The 23,792-nt window shown below is 45.0% G+C and overlaps 1 protein-coding gene across 1 annotated transcript in view; it reads left to right on the plus strand.

The window, feature by feature from the left end:
- The window catches only part of LOC144828072 (adhesion G protein-coupled receptor E3-like), a 359,420-nt gene that overhangs the window by 230,924 nt on the left and 104,704 nt on the right, over positions 1-23,792 (plus strand). The window contains exon 10 of the mRNA XM_078686209.1: positions 14,627-14,826. Coding sequence (XP_078542335.1) covers positions 14,627-14,826 — 200 coding nt within the window. The remainder of the gene's footprint in view (positions 1-14,626; positions 14,827-23,792) is intronic.

A 23,792-nucleotide genomic window follows, 5' to 3' on the forward strand; every position in this document is an offset into this window, starting at 1 on the left:
TGCGTTGCGGTTAGAAAAAAAAATCATTCATTCACTTTCCATCTTTTAAGAGCAGGCAGTGGTCCCACGGACCACTGCCTGCTCTTAAAACACAGTTTTTGCATACATTACAAAGGGAACGGGGTCTTCCCATTTGTGAATGGGTTACCACCTACCTGAAGTCAGTGGTAAAAGGAGAATGTTTTGCGACCGAATTCAGGGTCACAAAACATTCATAGATACTGTTACGATTCCGTATTTGGAAGGGACACTGTAAAAACATCCCTTACAAATACCGGATCGCAAACCCATTTTGCAATTCGACAACAGGTTACCGAATCGCAAAATCGGGTTTGATACATGTGAAAAGCATTTTTTGCATTTGCAAACAGGCGGATTCTGAGAATTGGCCCATTTGCCAGTGCAAAAATGCTTGATACATGCGACCCTTAGTACTGTCTCACTACGATGCAGTTCTTTATCTGTTCTTTGGGGAACAATTTTTTTCTTGGTATCCTGCTCTATTGCTGTTTGCCTGTGTTCAGCTTCGGCACCATAGCTGCTTACATTTAAATATAGCTTTCCTCCCTTCCACCTACTCTTAATTCCACTGTTGTATTAGTGCTACCTCCTGTGCCTGCCTCCCGCTTCATTGGTTATATGGTTTTAGGCTTTTAGCAATTTTCGATGTCCACTATCAGTTGGGCTTTTTTTAGTAGGATGTGTGTGTGGTTTGGGTTTTGTTTTAAGAGGGTTTCAAAACTGTTTTATTGGTATCTGAAAGTTAGCCTGTGTTTACATTTAATGATTTCTACAATCCCTCCTCTTTTATTGTAGGGTCATTGTTTTATTAACAACCGTCATGTATTTATTTATTTTTAGGGAAAACTTAGTTGTACCAACACAGAGACTCAAACCTGGTTCCCCATCTCCAAAGTTGGCAGCTATGGAGGTTACGCCACATCCTCTCTCTTGCTGGGCATAGGCATTAGTCAGCATGTTTGACTGCAAGATTTGTAATTTGTTTTTTCTCGCTTAAAGTCAGCTGCCGGCGGCAAAGGGCTCTCCTCCTCATATCCAGTGTGACTCTCTTGCACTCCCTCCCACCCTCCAGTGACTGTTTATAAAGGGCTAGACCTTCTGTGTCTAGTTTAACTTATCCTTACCAACCCATCCCTGTTTCTTGAACAAAAACCTTTTTGATCATCTACTGGTTGGTTTTTGAGAGGGCATTGCGAAACTCTCATTGAAACAGCAAACTATATTTATGAAATATATCATGCGAGAACCAACATCTTACACCCGAACAGTTGGAAATGAGTACAGGAGAGATTATTACAAATGAATGTCTTACTGCTTGTGACAACAAAATTGCCTCTGGGTAAATCGCACATGATTGGGTTAAAAACCATCACTTGTTTGACACCTGGTGTGACTGCTGCTGGACTAACCGCCACCTCTCCTCACCATCTGTATGCAATAGAAGTCTCTGGTGCCACCCCTGAATTATGGAAATCCTTTGCTCCATGAGTATTCTCCATTCTTCCCAATTCCTCTTCCCCCATCCACCCACCTCTGTCTCCGCAATCTCAAATTAAAAAGTGATATGAGGTGGCCAGGGCTGGCTGCTTTATAGCACTTTTAAAATTCCTCCTGTGATCCACATCCACCAGCCCCTGCCCCGATAGCCTGTTGTGAAGGTTCTGTACTGTTGATGCTTGTATCAGAGGGCACATGTTCCGTGCCCCCACCTCCTTGCTTCTTTCTGCTATTTTTACAGAATGGCAAATATTGTTTTGGACCCCCTTAGGTTTCAGAGACCGGCATTGAGAGAAAGAAGACTCTATTGACTGGCAGTTCCCCAGCCCGACTGCTGTATCGCGTAGTCTCAACATTTCATTTCAGCCTTGTCGTGCCTCTAGGTCATCATTTGTCTCGCCCCTTCAAATCGTGTTGGGCAGTCTTTGGGGGGGGGGGTCTTCAGATTTCATCACACTATTTTCAATGTATCTTGTGTCTCACTTTGGTAAATTTTTTACCTGCATCGCTTACTTCAGATCACAAGTCATTGCTTTGAATGAGCATTCACACTGCCTTCAATTTTGGCATCGCAGGTGCGATTTGTGTTTCCGGTTTTTTTTCCCCCCAGTTCTCCTCAAAGCAGTGTGGCTCCCCTTCCCCACATTGCAAGGTTCATAGATGCTGAGAAGTAAACAGACAAGTGATTGCATCCAGATTAAAAAAACAACCCCACGCCCCCTGCAAGCACCTTAATGCATGGATTGGTTTGATTGACTTTCAAGGGACCAACTTAGTCATGCTTTGTGCTGCACGTCACCATCGCAGACACCATTCAATGCACTTTAGCATTATAATTAGAAAAGCAAGACTACAAGCCCAAAAGTCCAAAGGGCTGTTGGTAAAAACAGCTGGCTGGGCGACAGTGAATATTATCAACATAGGACCGCTTGACAGTGAGGATAGCAATCCTGAACCTCCTGATGGTTTCGGTTTAGTTTAATTTTGCTTTCTTTTTTGGGAGAGTCGCCAGCTGCAAGTTGCTACTGGGCTGCCCATATCACTGGGATACTGCTCCAAAGTGGATGTCTTCTATCTTGGAACAATAAATAAGAACAAGAACCATAGCATTTGGCACTTTGCACTTTGGGGCCATTTTAACTTGGGGTCATATCGTAACCTGGATTTTTATTTGAATTTTAACTGTGATATTACTTTAAAAACGCACTGCACCTTTTAGGCTCCACCTCATGCCAAATCCCCGGTCCAACGTGGAAGCTCCATTTGTGTGGAGGGAGGAGGCCAGAGGAGGCGGGGCTCAGGTAGGCAGCTACTTAAGTCACATGGAAGCGCGGCATCGCCCGGCCGGGACCAGGAGCCAGAACCCCTGGCCCAGGGGGCTAAAAATAACCGAAGGTACTCGCCCCATAACTGCACAGAATGCGAACACCACTCAGCGGTAGATGCACACATTCCATTAGCATCATCAATGACCCTGCTTCCTGTGCCCATTGTTCCTTCGACCTTGCGAATAACACACTAGCACATCCCACAACAGAATGGCAGAGTGAACATAAAATGCTCCTCCTCAACTGTAGGTCTCTGCCCGAAACACATGGGGGAAATCGATATTCTATTGAAGGAGGAACAGCCGGAAGTCCTGTTTTTAACAAAAACCTGGCTTCACAAGGACTCGGAACCGTATTTGATACAACCGTTAGCCCTGGGTTACCACATTTTGAGACGAGATAGGGAGCTGAAAAAAAGAGGAGGTATCGCCATCATTCTGAAAGAATACTTGAGGGGGGGGTACGGAGACAGGTATTATATCAGACTGCGAAAGTATGTCATTCTCAATCTCCTTCAATTCAACCATTACTCTCTCAGGGATCTTGGTCTACCGTCCCCCTTGTCCTTGCAGACAGTTTATAAGATCACTAACAGAAGCGGCCACTAGACTCGCAAGTACTTCTCCTAATCTGAACTTATTAGGGAATTTGAACGTACATTTAGAAAATCCTCTTAAGGCGGAAGCAGCAGATCTCACACATCACCTATTGGCCATTCAGCTAGTACAAAAAGTCTCTAGTCCTACTCATAAAAGGGTCATATTCTGGACCCAGTATTCTCTAATAACACTCAGCTCTGTGCAGGAAGCCCTGCCTCGATACCATGGTCAGATCACTTTTTAATACCAATTATGTGGAATGCCCCACAGCAGACGGCTGGGATTCAAACCTGAAAGAACTGGACGCGTCCCTGGGCTAAACTCTCGCAAGAGGCCTGGTCGAGGCTCTGGCAAGCTCCAAACCTGTGGAAGAGACTAATACCACATTAGCATCAGATAACTATAATTGTTGGATCAGCTCCTCTTTAGATGCTATGGTCCCACACAAATGGATTCAGGAAAAGCCGAAGGAAAAACAGACACCATGGTACTCAGCCAAATTGAGAGAACTTAAACAAAATTGCAAGAAATTAGAGAGAGCCTGGAGGAAAGATTATAATGCAGAAAAAAACCAATCATACAGAGAGGCTATTAAAATGTTTCAATCGGAAATAAAAAGAACGCAAGCCCAATATTTTGAGAAGAAAATGACAGCAGCAGTGAATGCAGCAGTGAATGCACCCAGGGAAATATTTCAAATTACAAAAAATCTTACTAGGTGCCCGGCGCCAGACCTCCCCCCAACGAACTCGCAGAGATTTTAATAATCTTTTTTTAGATAGTTACAACACATTCCCTCAAAATATAAACACATATAAGTTAGACCAGGAAGTAGACCCCACAGTAGACCCCACACTTGGAAGATCTTCTAACCATAGATCTGGCCACTCTATCACAGCTTTTTGCTCAGGTCAAATCGGGTTCCCTTCCGGACCAGGCCCACCTTCATAAACTCCGCAAAGTAGAAGAAACTATTCTTCCGGTTTTGCTGGAGGTACTAAATTCCTTGCTATCCAGTGGCTAGGTATCCCTGGTATGGAAGCATGCCATGATAAGAGCCCTTTTGAAAAATCCAACCCTGATCCAGAGGTATGGAGCAACTATCGCCCGGTCTCCTTGCTTCCCAGGACCAGTAAAATACTTGAAAAATAGGTAAATAAAATCCTCTCAGAACACCCAGAGAAACACTTCCTTCTGCATGCCACCCAGACAGGCTTCCGTCCTAACCATGGGACAGAGACAGCCTTGCTAGCAGCAGTGGAAGAATCCAGGAAAATCCTTGATCAAGGAGGGACAGTGGCGGTCATCCTACTCGACCTGAGCTCCGCATATGATAAGGTCAATTATAACATTTTATTTGACAGGCTTAGAATGGTGAGAGTCTCAGGCAAGGTATTGACACAGATTAAATCCTTCCTGAAAGAAAGAGTATTTCAGGTGTTCAAGGGGAATTATACCTCCAAATGTTTGCCACTGTTGTTTGGAGTTCCCCAGGGCTCATTACTAAGTCCCACCCTTTTTAATATTTATCTCAACCCCCTGACTGAACTAGTCTTACCATATGGGATTCAAATTATCACATATGCGGATGATACGCAATTGGTAGTAGCATTAAAGCACCCAAAGAATACACCAATTCATCTTGAATCCTGTATGGAAGCTGTGGCTACGTGGATGGACCAGTCTTGTCTCAAGCTCAGTGGAGACAAGACAGAGTTAATGATCCTAGACAACCACCCCAGCACTTCAACTGAATCAGTGGGACTAAGTTGGCCCAAATGTCTTGGTCTACCTCTAACCCCCAAAGGTCAGATGAAAAGTTTGGGAATCTGCCTAGATTATTCTCTCAATTGTAATAGCAAGCAATTAAGTTAGCCGCATCATGTTTTGGCATTATTAGAATGCTGCTCCCGGTTCCGGCACGAAGAGTTATAGTACCGGCATTGGTGCTCTTGCGGTTAGATTACGGGAACTCCCTCTACCTAGGCACCACAAAGGCCACTATAAGGAAACTACAGGTGGTACATAATTGCGCAGCCAGGCTGCTTTATCACACTCCCTACCGGCAATCAGTCAAGTCGGTCCTAAAAAAACTTCACTGGCTGGCAATAAGTGAACGGATCAAGTTCAAAGCTCTGTGCATAGCTCATAAAACACTGTGGGAGACAGGTCCCAAGATACACCATTCTCTTATGGCCATTTACCATCCAACAAGTTGTCTCCGGTCAGCCAGCCAGTTTTTGGCAGTGATACCAAAAATTAAGAGAGCACGATCAGGCGGCCACACATTCCCCCACAACACAGCCAAACTATGGAACACTCTCCCTGCCCAGCTTGCATTCAACCATCCACATTCAACCATCCACCACCTCTCCTTCCGGAGACAGCTTAAGACTTGGCTCTTTCAGAATCTGCCTTAAGCAAGATGATCCTCTTCTGCTCTGCTTGTCACTGATAGCGCAGGGATGCCTACGGGTAGCCAGGCGCTCTATAATATTTATTAATAATAATAATAATAATAAATTAAATTAAAAATAAATGGCATCATTATACATTTGTGCAAATGCATAATGATGAATGTTCGAATCCACTGTAGGTTTTTTTTGCCAATGTTGCTCCTCGTCAGAAACAAATCATTTTAATTCTTGTTTTTCATGTAATAGTAAAAAACTTTCGAGCTAGATAAAATAAAAGCAAATAAAAAAGGGAAACCAAGTTATGTGAATGCATCTGTGCATACTACTCCTTTTTTCATTATTTAGTTCATGCTGTACAACATTGGTATGCTGTTCAGCATAAACTAAAGGCATTGGCAGAGCCAATAGGTTTACAAAGGCAAGTGCTATTGACTTTGCCAATGCTTGACATTTTTTTTACTCCCAAAGGCACAGACCTGGCGCTTAGCTCCTACCTATTACTTTTTTTTTCGTCCCCAAAAAGCCAAAGCTATCCACACAGTTCCACGCCACATAATTCAACTCCACACATTTCCAAACCACACCATATAATTCAACACCAAACCACTTAATTCAGCTCAACCACACAATTTCACAACACACCACATGCATCTACACCACAAAATTCCACATCATTCCACAAATTTCAACAGTACACCACATAATTAAACTTCACCACATAGCACTCCACAATACAAAATTCAATTCCGCATAATTACACTCCATAACACACAATCCCACTCCACATAATTCCAGTACACTCAGTACCACATAATTACTATCCACATATGTCCACAGCTTAATTTGTTTGCTAGCCTTTGTAATCACAAAAGTTCATAAATACCTGCATTTGTACACACATAATATGGCTTTGGCTCAGCTATCTTCATCCACTGGCACTGGTCTGTTCAACAGTCATTCACATTTTGCTTCCACCCACTACAACATATCAGACACATCATCTTACTTACAACATCAGAGGTGGCTGTTTCTGATCTTTCATTCCACTTTTTTTTGTGTGTGTTTAAATGTATTCAATCTGTGAAATACTCTATCTGTGCTCTCCTCATGCATTTCTGTGAACAGAGGACACTTTTTTGGCGCTGGATCTCTTCGTTCTGCCCATCCTTGGTTATTCAACCCTGTTCCATTTGTGCGAATTCTCTTTTTCATTTCCTTACACTTTTGGCACCTCTACTCTACGATGTTTTCCAGATTGAGGTCAGCACCCCAGTATCAATGGCAGCATGATTATTTTTGCATAGATTAATGAGGAGTCTTCAGCCCTCTGGTGTCACTGTCAAGTGAGGCTACTTACTGGAGCTATGTGAAAAGTTACTCACAGCCTCTTGTGAGTGCCACAGTGTATTATGCCTCTAACTAAGCTTTCCTGTTTTCAGTGTTTATATTTCGTGAATTCCAGTGGGCTTTGTTCAGTGTTTTTCCGACTTTTGAAAATCAGTGGCTATAAGTACATTTACATTTTGCTTCAAATTGAGTTTTTCTAGTGGTTACAAAATGCAATGCACAGAACTTCACAGACAGATTCTGTTCCATGTCAATTTCTCATCATCATGAAATATAAGCGATGCCCATCATATGGCCGGTGTTTTCACTACCATTGTGCTATAGATATCCATAACTGTATCAAGAATGTCAATAATAGGTCAAAATAGAGTAGCTTTGTGCCATGGCCACAATTATGCAAGAGACGGTAACAATCTGAATGATGTCATAATATATAATCGACAGTCTCCCATCATGCTAGGGATAGATAGCTGGAATCATGTCGCTAATAAACTCACTATGGATCATGGAAGGACCCATAATTCAATCCCCCAAACTCAGATCAGTATGACTCAAAACACTTTCTCTAGACAGTCTCTCTTTCTCTTTCTCTGGCTCTCTCACACTCTGTGGTCTGTGTCTCACATTCCAGTTCCTCTCTCACTCTCTCTCTCTTTCTTAGGCCAGTCTCTCTCGTTCGGGGTGATCTCTCTTTCTCTATATGTCTTTTGCAAAGGCTAGTCTCTATCTATCTCTGCCCCTATCCTCATCAAAATGATCTCAATTCAGTGTGACACATCAGCAATTCCTCTGGGAGCCTTCATCATCTTCCTCACATATAGACTAATACTAACCCCGTTCGTCACCTTGCTTGTTTCCATTCCCGCACACATTTTCTTTACAAGAGCAAACACATTTCATAATGAATGCTCCTTAGGTCTGGCTACGTTGGAGCATCAGACTTTATTTTGGTAAACCATGCATAGAGCAGTGCAACTCTCAAGTGAAGATTCATAATAATAATAGGTATTCAAAATGGCCGCTGCAGTGATTGGTTGCTAGTGTTGTACCCTACTGCTAATGCTATCTATCCAACAAAGCAAGGACTCTTCGTGTTTCTGTTTGTGAGAAGAGAACCCGCACACCACATTTCCAGATCCTGTGAACCAGTGTGTGAGCAACAGTGACCTGAAATATGTGTAAACCAGATCAAAATCGCAACCAATTCAGGACAATTTGTCAGTGTGTGCAGAAAGATGACGCCTTGAGGATGCTATGTCTGGAAATGTATTACGATGTCTCAGATTAGGCCGCGTTAGGTTGTGCACAGTCCTGTGGTGCTTACAATACCTTGAGCTGTTTCACTCCTCCTCCTGCCTTAGAAACATCTGTTGCATAAAGTGATCTTAATGACTCCCAAAACGCCAGTTGGATGGTCCAGGTGGCTAAACACTCATTGATGATATGTGCATTTCAAGCGATTTACAACTTATAAGTAAAAATTATGTCAAAGTTAACTTTCCTCCTTGCAAACTTGGTAAATTGAGCAGTGATGAATGATCTGTAATTTACAGTGGTTAGGAGGTATTCAATGTGCTATATGCAAATATTTTATTAGATTTTATAGATGGTTTTAGTTTTGCACAAATGGTATTTATCTCATGAAAAAACATTTCTGTCAGTTTTTCCAATTCACCACTGCATAATGTGATTATTATTCTGTGTCCTCATAAAAAAGCTAGTTGTAGCAATACCATGAAGACAGCCTTGTTTGCCCTTGCCTGGGAACATATCTTAACCTCTTTGATGCTCATGACAAGCTCAACTCGTCATGAGGCACAGTGGAGCTGTGCTCATGACGAGCTGAGCTCGTCATAACTGCGGCGGAACGCCCACAGAGGGCTAATTCCCCTCCTGCGCAGAGCGTTCCATTGAGTGGGCGGAGTCGTGACGAGCTCAGCTCGTCATGAGCACAATCCGCTGGGCAGCATGACGAGCTAAGCTTGTCACGAGCATCACGGCACCGCGCACGGACCCCCTCCCCCTCACTGCGGGGGAATTATCCCCGCGGCGAAGGGGTTAATAAAAGATTTGGGGGTGATAGTGGCAAATTGGGACTGGTCAGCAAGTTCCTTGAAACACCCTAGAAGCGTCTATTTCTCCCTACAGATTGCATGATGGAAGACATTTTGTAAATGAACACTAAGCATTAATGGAAGACAAGCACTCTTTTTATAAACTGTGAGGCCTGGACAGAGGTACAGCCTCTGTCCCAGCAGATTTTAATCCTGTGGTGAATGAGCTTTAAAATATACCACTGGTTCAGGACTGCTTCACTGCAGGAATTCACATATCTCCTAAGTATAATGTGGGAAAGTGAAAACGAATTTCCATTTTGAAAGCCGTGTTTAACAGCGTGCCTTCTCTACTATGGCTTCTCCCAAAGGCGGTTTCTCCTCGTGGGCAAAAAAGCATCGCCCTACTTGCCACAAGCGCAGCGGTACACACAGAATAATAAATGGTAATTACCATGTTATTATTAAAATGGTCAATCAATCAATCAATCAAAGCATTTATATAGCGCACTACTCACCCGGAGGGTCTCAAGGCGCTAGGGGAGGGGGGGTCCGCTACTGCTCGAACAGCCAGGTCTTGAGCTGCTTACTGAAGGCAAGGATGTTCCTGGGTCAGGCGGAGGTGGGTCAGGAGGGAGTTCCAAGTCTTGGCGGCCAGGTAGGAGAAGGACCTTCCTCCTGTGGTGGCTCTTCGGATGCGGGGGACGGAGGCGAGGGCGTGGCCGATCGATCGAAGCTGGCATGTGGGAGCGTAGAAGATGAGGCGGCTGTTAAAGTATCCTGGGCCTTGGTTGTGTAGGGCTTTGTGTGCGTGGGTGAGGAGACGGAAGGTGATTCTCTTGTTGACCGGGAGCCAGTGCAGATCTCTCAGGTGTCCGGAGATGTGGCTGCGTCGGGGGATGTCCAGGATGAGTCGTGCTGAGGCGTTGTGAATCCGCTGGAGTCTCTTCTGGAGTTTGGCGGTGGTTCCGGCGTAGAGGGAGTTGCCGTAGTCCAGACGGCTGGTGATGAGGGCCTGGGTGACCGTCTTCCTGGTCTCGGTGGGGATCCACCGGAAGATCTTACGTAGCATGCGCAGGATGTTGAAGCACGATGAGGAGACAGCGTTGACTTGTCTGGTCATGGAGAGGGAGGAGTCTAGGATGAAGCCCAGGTTGCGTGCGTGGTCTGTTGGTTTGGGTGCGCTGCCCAGGGCGGGGGGCCGCCAGGAGTCATCCCAGGCGGAGGGTGAAGATCCCAGGATGAGGACTTCCGTCTTGTCCGAATTCGGTTTCAGGCGGCTGTTCATCATCCACTTGGCTACGTCTGTCATCCCTTCGTGTAGGTTGGCTCTGGCGGTGGCGGGGTCGTTGGTGAGGGAGAGGATCAGCTGGGTGTCATCGGCGTAGGAGATGATGTTGAGGTTGTGTTGGCGTGCGATGGCTGCGAGGGGGCTCATGTAGACGTTGAAGAGGGTTGGGCTGAGCGAGGAGCCTTGTGGAACGCCGCAGGTGACTTCGGTGGCTTCTGATCTGAACGGGGGGAGGCGGACTCTCTGTGTCCTTCCGGCGAGGAACGAGATGATCCATTCCAGTGCCTTCTCCTGGATTCCGATGTTGCTGAGGCGCCGCACTAGGGTATAGTGGCAGACAGTGTCGAAGGCCGCGGAGAGGTCTAGGAGGATGAGGGCCGCTGTTTCTCCGTTGTTGAGCAGGGCTCGGATGTCATCGGTGGCTGCGATCAGGGCGGTCTCGGTGCTGTGGTTGGCCCGGAAGCCAGACTGCGAGAGGTCGAGGGATCCGTTCGTCTCGAGGAAGGCGGCCAGCCGCTTGTTGACGATCTTCTCGATGACTTTTGCAGGAAACGGAAGCAGCGAGATGGGGCGGTAGTTCTTGAGGTCGGGGGATCGGCTGATGGCTTCTTTAGTAGAGCGCTGAGTTCGGCGTGCTTCCAGCTCTCCGAGAAGGTAGCGGTGTCGAAGGAGGTGTTGATGATGTCCCGCAGGTGGGGTGCGATGACAGCGTCGGCCTTGTTGAAGACGTGGTTAGGGCAGGGGTCAATCGGAGATCCGAAGTGGATGGAGTTCATCATGCGGATGGTGTCTTCGGTGCTGATCGGGGTCCAGGCGCGGAGGGTGGTGGTGGGGGGCGGTGGTTCAGTCGTGGCGTGCGTCGGTTGAGTGCTGAAGCTGTTGTGTATGTCCGCGATCTTGTTGTGGAAGTAGGAGGCGAGGGCGTTGCAGAGGTCTTGTGAAGGGGTGATGTCGTTGTTTCAGGCGTTGGGGTTGGTCATTACCATTTTATTATTCTGTGTACTGCTGGCCGTAGCGAGTGGATGGTGGGGACAGGGCACATTCCTGCAGATTGCAGGATGACATTGTAGGTGTTCAGTACGCATGTCAGATTGGCCAGCTGCCTACAGTCGGCCAATCTGAAATGCTTGCTTCAAAGCCAGCAATCCCAGCACTGTAAAACAGCTGAGGGATTGCATGCATAGGCTCCTAGCCTCAAAACGAGCACTGGGTTAGCCTGCCCCAATCAATCGGAATGGTTGGATTTGTGTTACACAAAGTGGGAAGTCCTTCCCCTTCCTTCCTGCTACTCGTCACCCCCAGGATCAGCACGGGAGAGGAACATCGGTTTGGAGGGCCTGGCGCCAGCAGAATATATGGTCAGTGCCTTACCATTAATTAATGTTGCCAGCTGCCACTGGATTTACCCTCCAATTGACTTCTAGCAGCGTTATTGCCAGGAATACTTTATCAAAATGTAGGTAATATTAATAGCATGCAAAGGTTTTTAAACTGAAGTTTGGAGTTTTTAAAGTAAATATATATTTTCCCATGCTAGCCTCCTTCACTTACTGGCATTACATTTCTCCCTTCTGGTATTAGATGGTAAGAGCATTAATAGCAAATATTGAGCAATGGACTGCTGACTGGCTTGTGAGCCCAGTCACTGGTTAGCTCTTACAGCGGGCCAACAAAACTGACAGCTACTGTAGCTGTGATCTGTTCCACAGCAGATGCTCCCCCCAGGCATCCAAAGGGCATATAAAGTGCCAGAGGAGCTTAGGCACCATGGGTTTTTAACTGGGATAATCGGTTGAAACTGGAAACAGCGCACCCTACCTGTAGTAAAAGACTGGCACTGATCAGTCACTAAGGGCCTTATTACGATGTAGGGCAGAAGGCCATTCGACAGCTCATCGGTGGCGCTCCACCAGACATTTGAGGCATCAGTCCGACCGCCGTATTATGATAGAGGTGGTCCGACAATGCCTGTGGGCGAAATCCGCTCTGCCTCCGACGGGCTCAAGGAGCCACTCGGGCGAATCATAATCCCCAAACTGGAGGCAGTGCCTGCTCAGGAACCGCCATGGGGATTATGATGCACGTTTACAACAGCCTTTCTATGGTGGTCCAATCACATAAATAGGCTGTCGGAAACGACTTTGGAGGCCCCAGGCACAAGCCCCAATAGGAAACATAAACTTTCCAACCACCATGAAGGCAGATGCATCCTAATTTGGGGAGCTTGACCGCCTACTCCTTGTTGGGCGGTCCTGTTTCAGGCGCTCGTCCGACCGTATTTGTAATGGGGCCCTTAGTCTCCTGAGTAGTAGATTGCTCCCAACACAGCATTAACTCTGATGAATCAACACTGCTCTGATGAATTAACACTACAGCATGCAATCCATAAGTTTCCTGAGCAAAATTTGAAACACGAGGTATATAGTGCACCGGGTGAATAACGCATGTTTTACCAAGGCCTCATAATCTCAATGTGTGCCTGTGCTGCAAGCTCTGAATGAAGAAGCACAAACTGACCATGAAAAGAAAAAAAGCTAGCAAGACTATAAAGAAGGATGGAAGCAAGTGAGCAAGCAATATGCAAATATGAAGCCGGACAGGTTTTAAAAGTTGATCATCAGAAAAGATGGTAGTAGAGACAATAGTAAATGGAGAGACTACTTAGAAACCACAGAGCATGCCAGGTAAAATACCACAGCAATGAATGTTGATTATTAAAATGGAAACGTTTTGTTGAATAGACCTTAAATATGTTACTCAGATGCAAATCAGAGTGCTTCACGAGCCACCAAGAGTATGCAGCACTATACAATTTATAGAAATGGACCACCCAAAAACAGTGCTTAATTTGAGCCAGTGGTCGCCAGTGGAGGCCACAGGCACTTCTTTTTGGGGACTGGCACTTATATGTTCATATTAGGTGATTACTGAGCGCAAGAGAAGGAAAAGCACACAGGTTGGAATGATAGGCAAAGGAAAGGATTGAAAAACGGTCACAAATGGAGAAAGCAGGACTGTACGAAAGTGAGAAAAAGGGTCTGAGAGTGTCAGATAGTGGATTAAAGACTACAAGACTTGGTATTGGCATGCCAATGTTTAATTGCATCAGCCGCCGGCTTCTGAGCAGAGCTTCGGGCACCAACACTCTTTCTTGCACAAATTAAGCACTGACAGAAATCACTTCGAGTCTCTCAAAGGGTAAAAAAGTGCTATAAACAATATCAATGCAGTACAGTTTAAAATACCCACTCTTGGGTCCTTACTGTGTGCACCCCAGGGAAGCTACGGATCATCAGAATCCTGGTTCTGGCTATGCCTTTGACTATCAATAGGTCCTGCAAGTCATGAACCGAGGGATGCTTAGTTTGAAGACAATATTGCAACTGCATGGTGATGCAAATATGATCTCCAGGCAATGAGTGGATCTAGTTTCCAGCTTGTGCAGTAATTCTTGCACACCACTGTGCTTATGTATGTATGTACTTAAATTCAATGAGTTACAGGAGACAAAACTGATTTGTGGGCGTTACTGCATTGTGATGTTGTGTTCTTCAAAGAGTTGAGTCTTAAACTCTTTCCTAAATTGGTGCAGCATTAGGGAGTTTATTACAGAATCGGGATTCTGGAGAAATTCCAATCAGTGATCTCTGTTGGCAGGATACTAACTCAAACAATACAAATATTTGTCATATGAAGGTATTTTTACCTGTGGGCTACAGGCCCCTTTTCCTAATATTGAGTTTTCTCATTTGTGAATACTTTGGAATGATGTCTTTATTGGCCAAATTATTCCATATTACTTGTAATATCCTATGTATACATTTTCACCAAACACATTAATTTGTGGTTGTTCCTTTTTTTAATGGGGTGTATGTTTTTGTGAAATAATGTCTGATTATTACATGTTGTGCATAACAAGGACACCACTAGCCAAAGTCTGGTTTGTGATGTGATATCTGCATGAGTTAGTGGCCTTTGGAATCTTAGCATTCAGCTCCTTTGGGCTATTTTTTTACACAGTTCTTTTCTACTTGACATGTTTTTTATTCTTCTTCTCATTCACATGTTCCAGCCTCCATTGGTGTAGGGTTCATATCTTTCACAGACATGAACCTCATCTTGAATGGGAGTTTCTTCAACGGCAGCAACACAGATTCACCAGAAACTCTTCGTGACATTGAAGTAAACTCGAGAGTAGTGAGTGGTCAAATCACCAGTGACAAAAGGAGCAACTTCTCAGAACCTGTAATCTTCAACCTGGAACATTTAAAGGTTTGTGGCACTGCTGATGTCGAGGGTTGAAATATGACAATCTAACCGGGTGGCTTTGGGAGGTAGGATGGATATATGCAAAGGAGGAACTGGGTGTTCTCAGTGATGGCTGTCAAAGCAGAGGCTCATGGGAAGCGTTTGATCTACACACCTTTAAATCACAAATGGTATTAAGTGAGCGTTAAATGATCACCACCAGTCCTGAAAATCCATAGCTGCTTCTGAGTTACCAAACAAATGCTCTTCAGAATGATAACTAGGTTTCAAAGGTCTCACAGAGAATTCTTACATTCCTTCCTGGTAAAGGTCTGTTGTTTTGCTTTTAAATATTAATTTAAGGAATCCTATGCAGTGGGGTAACTTCATTTTCTCCTCCTTTTTGACCACGTAAACCTATTCATGCTGTTCCATTGCAAACTGCCTGATCCTAACATTCTCTTCTTTCCAGTGATATAGAACAAGTTCCAATTGAACAGGCACTTGGTAGCTACTATGTTGAATGTAGGAGCTGGTGTGCCTGCCCAAACCCCCCATTAACACCTAAAATGAATACCATCACTGTGGGGTCATCATCCCTTGAAAGAAGATCACTGTGCTAGAAATGGATTATGAGCCATACCCAACTCTAAATATTGGGCCAGATTTACACAAAAAGTAGGATAAATAAGGGTGAAGATGTGCGTCTTCGACGGACCATATTTTTCTTACTTCTTTCTATTCACATGTATTGCCTCAAGTACACCTAGAAAGCTGCACCAGGTGCAGTTTCCCAAGTGTACTCCTGGAAAGGTTATGTCACGTTCTTTACAAACATCTACGCTCGCTTATCGTAATTCTACGTAGAAGAGAACTCTGTACAACTGGATTATGGTCCCCTGTGCAAAATTGCTTTTTTTCTCTGCAGACAAATCGGCAAATTTACAAGAACGGGCGCATCCCTGCATATTAGCAGGGATGTGCCAGTTAACTTGTGTGATGGAAAAATAGCCTTGTGCCACCATGGATGTGCTGCATTTACAATGCGGCGCACTGTGGCGCAAGGACAGGCAGATGCATGACGCATCTTGTCGGCGTAAGGGCAGAGCATTGCTGGAGTTGTGTCGCAAGTACGACGCAACCCCAGCAATGGTTAGAAAGGCCTATATCTAACATGCTGCGTCACTCTTTACGCCTACTTCAAGCAGGCGCAAGGTTTTGACTCTTTGGCATCGTAAAAGTGACGCAGTAAAATCATGTAGATTTCACAGCGTCACTTTTACGAGGCTTCTTTGCGATGGAACACCCACCCTACATACATTATACCTGCCGCAGGTATAATGTAGCGCAGGGCTTTACAACGTGACGCATCTCCCTAGATGTGTCAGGTTGTAAATATGTCTCATCGTGGCGCATTGTTTACGCCGCCACTGCGTCACAGAAGTGATGCAACGGCGGTGTAAAGTCGGTGCAAGGGGCTTGTAAATCTGCCCCTAAATATTTTTGCCTGTGGAGAATACCCTTCCCCTACGCCCTGCAAATCTAAGGGTGAATGGTTCCCCTTTACCCCCTGGATGTGGATTTAGACCAGTTCAGTTCTAAAGTAAATCGAAGATCCATTCGAGAGATGAAAGGTTATGGATCAGAGTTTGAAAATGCCCACAAATGCATGAATCTGTGGGTTTTCCCAAAGTTACAAAGGCAAAAAACACTTTGGAGCTTTCACTTGCCAGCACGATTGTCACCTAGGTCACTTTTACAAAATCGTCTCACTTTTTTGTCTGAGAAATAAAAGTAAACATTAGTATACAAGTAAGCATCAAGTTGTCAAAACACATAGATTGACATCTGACCTTTGTCTTTTAACACACAGCTAATGTGACAGGATAAACATAACAATGAAATGCATCTTTATTGCTCATTCACCTACTGAACTCCAGCATTGCTATTTTGAGGGTTCGGCAACACCTCCCGGCCTACCACCCCTCCCGCCCCCCCCCCCCCCCCCCCAACCCCCTCCAGCCCGCCGCACACCGACTCTTAGGGCCTACGCCTGCAAGAGCAAGGGAAACGCACCAGGAAAGTCTGGTACTCGATTAAAGAGGCATGAGGTGGACTCAAGCCTAAACAGCCTTTATATTAGGCATGCTGACATTTAATGGCGCCAGGCGCGGATGGGCTTTGTACATTTGTTTGGGGGGAATGCTCAAACAGGGGCAGGGGAATATACATTTGTATCCGGTTCGGCCAGACGTCGCTAAACAGTAGCTATAATACTTTCTATATGCCCGTGCATGTTACATTTTACCTTGTACATTGTTACCTAGTATGTGTTCATGATACTCTGGTATGAACCTCCTCATGATTCAAGCATCCATCTGTCACATGACGATCTGCTTTCTGTTCATTCCAACACAGTCCCATTGTCAGATGGTGCTACGTTTGACTGTTAATTAATTGAGGTAAGGCTTAAATGTGATTGGGTCTGTACATTACTAATAATAGAGTGTGGATTGCTGCATCTGCTCTAATTTCAACAAAGGCAACGGGTAGAACCCAGAGCACCACTATCCAGCTGTTTTACTGGTTCTCCACCTAATATAAGGTAGGAGGGTCTGGTGTTCCCTCTCAGCAGTGTCTTCCTCTGATGTGGGCTTACGTGGTACTGGCTTCTGCTCCTTTCCTGGCTTTGTTCCGCTGGTCTTTCATGCTACAGGGAGGTGAGGGGTTTCCATCTAAGCCACGAGTGCTGGGCAGATGTCACCCTCCTGGCCAAGATCGAGCTGTGTAACAGTCTGCAGTGAGGCACACTGGGAGATGACACTACGCAACACGAGCATCCTGAACGCGCAACTGTCTTTTGGTGGCATGCACTTTGCTCTACCCCCCTCCCAGCCACCCCCACCCCCAGCGTTGTCAGTAGCCTGTTAAAGGCACTTTATTATCTCATACAAGTCAACCAACGGGTATCATTACTTCATCCCTCCCTTCCAACAATTATTGAGTTGGATGCCATGGAGACCTGCTTGAGGGTGGACTGCAACCCCTATACTGCTTTGCCAGAATTTGTCTGACAGCTTCAAGGGAGGAGGAGGTGGGGGAATGTTCGTTGGGTGCTCAATAAAAGACCGTTTTTCCTCCTGCTGCGTGGGACGTGCCTGGATATACGCCCAGGAGAAGACCGGGCCAAGAGTGGGCCCGTCGACATCCGTCCGCGACCTGACAAGGCTGAGCTAGGCTGGGCAAGGGCTATTGGCTTTCATTCTTCTATTTTCTGGGCCTGCCTGTCAACATTGGTTCTGCAGTTGATGAGATGAGAAAGTTGCCTCCCTACAGAAAGATTGTCGTAGAGCTGTAATTCACTTGGGGTGCCACCACAACAGCTTATTTTCCAAATTCTTGGTATCTAGATTAACTGGTTCCAAAAAATGGAGATTAAGAGACATTTGGGGAACAAGGGCTAGGATAAAGAGTCAGTCATGCTTAACTGCTTTATCATCTCATACATTACTATGGCAATGAGTGCTATTTCCACTGAGCTTAACCTGGTGGAAGACCCTATTGAAGCTGTACAGAGCCTGATTACTGAACCATCCCCTGTGCCGGATGCTCAATCTGGGGTACCCAAAGTATCTTTAAATTCAGTATCTGAAGGCACCATCCAAAAGGTTGCAACTTCTTTTAAACCTAAGGCAGTGAAACAGACAAAAGTTAAGACCCAACATACCACTCAGGAAGATTTGAGTGCAAATAATCCTGGTTTGTCTGGCCAGTTGCATCAAAAGTTAATAGATCACCACAACTTAAAAGGAAGGGGTTTGAAGGGAATATATCGAAGCACACCAAAAAGGCTCATGGATTACCGGATACCTCACATTTGGATAAAGTGGGGGTTTCTTTTCTTCTTGGGTTACTAATCTAGTAATGCAAAATCCCTCTACCAAGGAAAATACCAGGGCCACACCTCAAATAAGCAATTTTTCGCTTGTTGCCAGTATGGAAGCTTTGTTTAATTCTTTTCAGCAAGAGATGATGAGCCAGATTAAACTCCTGTCGGATAAAATTGAACTCTTGGCAGAGTCCCTAAACAGAGTGGCATCGGGTGAAAATAGGTATACCAGAGGAAATGTTCCATTGGTGATAGCCAGCCATTTTAACTCTGACGCAGTGGTGAGCACAGGGATGTGCCATGTTCTTATTAATACAGCCCATCCCTCCATTTTTAAAATGGCGCAGCAAAATGGCTTGTGGCACAATGCTGTGCCATGTAAATATGCCCCATGGTTCTTTATCTAGACCCAGACACAGCCTGAGCATCCCCCTCTTATGAGCACCAGTATACCCTCGCAGGTCATGCGCTGTACAAGTAGTCATAACATCAGGTGTTGTTAGATTTCTTAGGAGTTTGAAATCCTCTTCAGTCAATAAATATGATGGTGCATATTATCAAGCAATAGCGATAAGTATCGCTAAGCTTGGTTAGCGGGTATAATAATATCGCCGCGCTCCGACGATTTTTACCGCTGAGATACCTTGATATTATCAAGGTTTATCTCAAAAGCGGTAAAAATCGTGGGAAATGCATGAATATCGCTGAAAAATCAGCGATATTCATGCATTATCGTGACAATGCTCTTAGCCATGTTATCCACCTTCCATTGGATAACATGGCTAAGAACTGCTCTGGGCAGGCGTTAGCTTTTGAAGATAATCGCGCTTACCGCGATTATTTCCAAAAGTAGGTAAAAGGAGATAGCGATGTTAGCGACTGTTTCCAGTCGCTAACATCTTGGCACGCCCACTTTGCATGTCATTAGCGATAATTATCACTGACATGCAAAGTGGGCCCCAAGATGATCGCTATCTCCTAATAGCTGTCGCTAACTGGTGTTAGCGACAGCTAGGTAATAGGGCGATACAATTATCGCCGCTTTAGCTGGAAAAATTCCCGCTAAAGTGGCGATAAGGCCCTTGGTAATATGCCCCGATGTTCCTCCATAATGTTAAAAGTTTCTGTTCCTAATTAGAGAATCTTTGATGCCTTGGCAGTGCATGAGAGCTGTACAACCCCGAATCCCTTCAACACTGTTGATTTCTTCCAGGATTAGTGGAGCCAATTATTTAAACATGCATGTTTTGGAGGGCCGTGCCCCAGGGAATATACCATCCATGGTAATTTGTTCAGTAGAGGGGCAATGATAGAAATAGTCACATGGTCTTGAGTGCAATCTATGCCTGCTCTTACATTGCAAACACATTCATATGCAGTCTGGGCATTTCCTCCTAGGGGTATTAAGTTATGAAAATGATGGAGATCTTTGTCCATGTGCATGCTCATTTTATGTAAGCATGATGATGAGCTCATTAAGCTCACCCTTGCATGGTGTTCTTTGGATTGAGATATTGTCAAAGTCTGGTTGTTGAGAAGACCTGCTGAGTCCTCTTCTTGATTGTCCGAGGAAATGGTGACTCCTCCCACTAGACATGGAACCACCCTGCACAGATTAGCATAAGTGAAAGCTGTCAGATGTCTCATTAAGAAGGTCACAGTTAGGAGGAGAAAATCACAGAGGATAAAATAAACCTCCATGGCAACCTTGTAGCTCTTCACTAAAACGTTTTTATTATCATTTTATTTTGCGGCCTGAAGGCTGCCTGCCAGCCGAGCCGAAGGAGGGGTCGTGATAGCCACTGTGAAGCTGCAGTACCAGGGAGGAGGGGGGAGTGATGGGCACTGCTAAATCCCCATGATGATTTGTCCGGGCCTGGAGTGCCAGCCAAAACGGCGTGCACACTTAGCCTTTCTCCACCTAGCTGCTTTGTACAGCTGGGTGGAGAAACCAACACAGGCTCCCAGTCTATGTCTGAGCGCCGAAACGCTCTGACCAATCAAAGCGCTGCTCATATGCTGGGAATAGCATTCCCAGCATGTGAGCAGCGCTGGAATTGGGAGCCTGCACAGTGTGCACCAGACTCCTGAGAAGAACACGAGTAAGTGCAATTTTATTTATTTTGTAATTGTCTTTTTTGTGTTCCCCCCTCTCTCACCCCACCTCTTCACAGCATGAGTGTCCGCTCCTGAGTTCGCACACACAATGTGTTCTTTACAGTACGTACTCTTAATTAATTAATTAATTAATGTTTACGTTTTACCCTTTATAAAGTGAATGACTACCCAGTAGTGTTTCCCAGTGCTAACTGAGCCATCTGCAAAAAACACTAAGAATTCACAGAACGCAGCGCAGCTGCCAAAAATGCTGTGCTACGTTGCGTAAAAGGGAGGGAGCAGGAGAGCACAATATCTACAGAGATATGGCTCCCTCCTCCCCTCTCCTTAGCGCCGGCACAGATTTCAGCTACCGAGTGCTACACACACACACCTTAGGGACATAGCGCTAGGGTGTCTGCGTGAGCCTAGCATAGGTTTTGTACAGGAAGGATACCCTTCCTGTACAAAATACAATGCCTAGACAATTTTAAAGGCTTTTCCTACTTTATATGTGTGCTGCACAGTGCAGCACGTATGCAAAGTAAGAAAAGAAAGGAGAAATAAAAACACTTCTCCTGTTACCGCCTCCTTTGAAGTGGCATTAATATTTAGAGCTAAACCTTGTCTACAATTCTTTGGGGCCGATCCCGATGTCATTAGGAAGGGCCCCGGATGGGATTTGGTATTGGTGAATCCGATTCAGAACCCTTGCTTCCTATCGAATCGTACAGTTTTCCCAACAACCGATTACGATGCTAGGAAACTGTACGAGCAGACTGAATCAGTTCCGAAAGGCATCCGGACAGCCCGAATCTTTCAGAGCCGATTCGTACAACTCCATGGACGCGGTTACTGGACGATCGATTATGATGACTGATTTGGACAGCCATTCTGATTTGGTTTGCCCGAGATGAATTTGCTGCCGGAATCTGTCTTTGGCGGCCTGTTGCGGGCCCCTCTTCACCCAGAGGCATCTGAATGTGGCCAGTGGGGGGCCCCAAAGGACCCCTCTTCCCAACCATGCACAATGTAGTTGGCACCATGAAGTGCCCACCACAGGGTGCAAGGTTTTCCCCAACCACCCCATTTTTCAATAGGAACCTGCGTTCTTGTTCGGAACACAGGCTCCCATTGAAGTCAATAGAAGTCCGACCAAACAATGTTTTGAAGCATTGTAATTGGTCATTCGGACACTGAGGACCAGATTCATTCTAAAACGATTCAGAGACCGAATAGTTCCGAACAGTTTCCGAACGACAGTGAAATCGGCCCCTTTGTAGAAAGGTTTTTACATCAAAAGGCATGGATGGTCACATGGGAACACCCATGTGCTATGCATGTAATGCCACCTTTGCTCTAACTAATGCAAAGCAGTAATTTGCGCTGCTTTAGGCTACTTTTAGGGTACCTTCTAGCACAAAACAAATTTTGGACTGGAAAGTAAATTCCCCAAAAACATTTTTGGCTGGTTACCATCACTTTTGTGTCGCTAACCCAGTGTAAAATATTTAAAAATGTACCCCCTGAGGCTACTTTTCAGCGCAAAACAAGTTTTGTGCTGGAAAGTAAATTAGAAAACCATTTTATGCTGGTTAGCCCCACTTTTGTGACACTAACCCAGCATAAAATGTTTGTAAATCTACCCCTAAGTGCACAAGATCAGAAGAACCAGGTTTCAAGAAGCTTTTTAAAGGTTACCTCACTCCTTCTCCAATGCAGATGCAGTGGAAGCATGTCCCATAGTTTAGCCACTAAAAATAAAAATGAGCGACCACTCACTCTGTTTCTTCTAACCCTCCGGATGCAAGCTAGCCCTAGATTGGCTGGTCTTAATATCCCAGAGAAAATATAGGGTTGCAACAGCTTTATTACAAAGGTGGGCCTGGCATCAGCAAAAGCCCAGAAAACAAAGCATAGGGCCTTTTTTTTAAATTATTTTGTCAACAGAGAGCCATTGCAGATGTGCAAGATGGAAGCAGACCGATTCATATTTGGGAATCTGCAATAGCAATAATCAAGAGAGGCACCCTCTAAAGGGGAAAGAGGGGATTCTTTACAATATCCTGCAGGAGATACAAAAAGAAAAGAAAACGTTTTTTCTTTTTCATAAAACCCTCACCCACCCGGGCTGCCCCTTGGTGGCATGCTTCATCATTGGGTACATCACTGTCCTCTACAGACAGGGGCGTGCTGCAACCAACGAATACGCGGGAGCACTGAATCGTTAAATATAGGAGGGTCCCTATACACCTAACCACATATAATAAATTTAAAGGGAGTGTTTTTTTAGAAATGAAAAAAGTTTAAAAATATCAAATTTGTGGGTCCAAAGACAAATGTATTCTCTACCCAAAGAAGGTAGGTTAAATCTGGGGACATGTGGGAAAACCTTAGTTGTCAGTACAAATTGTTTCCCTTTATGGTCAACTAATTTCATGCCTCTCCCCAAGGGATTTCGTCAGGACCTCAAAGGAAAAAAAAATTCCCACTCCGAGTGTCACAATTAACACAATTATTAAGACGAAAAAGTCAAAATAAATATACAGCATCTAATTGATATGTGTTAAATATCAAAAAGACCTGCAAGGATATAAAGGTAAAAAGTTTAGAAAATACATGGCCATATGGTCTGAATTGTTACCCATAAGTCATGGTGGTTCTGTGGTGGTGAGAGGTTCTGTGGTGGTGAGATAAAGAATTAAACTAAACCACAAGACGTGCGGGAACCTATGAAAATAAGACGCACAAGACAGTACAAACATTTAACATGTAATAAAATGCCACCAGCATATACGTGTTTAAGGAAAGTTCCATACTTATAATGCGACCATCATTGGGCCCCATGAGTCCATCGGTGAGTAGGAGGAGGGACGCCTGTAGTCAAACCCTAGATTAATGCCCAAATGAAAGAAGGTGAAAAAAGGTAAAACGAGGTTACTGGTATCGCAGTGTAACTCAGCGTTTGTCCTGAGATACGGGCAGGACGTCCCCTATTTACTCC

Source organism: Lissotriton helveticus, chromosome 4_1, assembly GCF_964261635.1.
Source record: "Lissotriton helveticus chromosome 4_1, aLisHel1.1, whole genome shotgun sequence".
Lineage (NCBI taxonomy): Eukaryota > Metazoa > Chordata > Amphibia > Caudata > Salamandridae > Lissotriton > Lissotriton helveticus.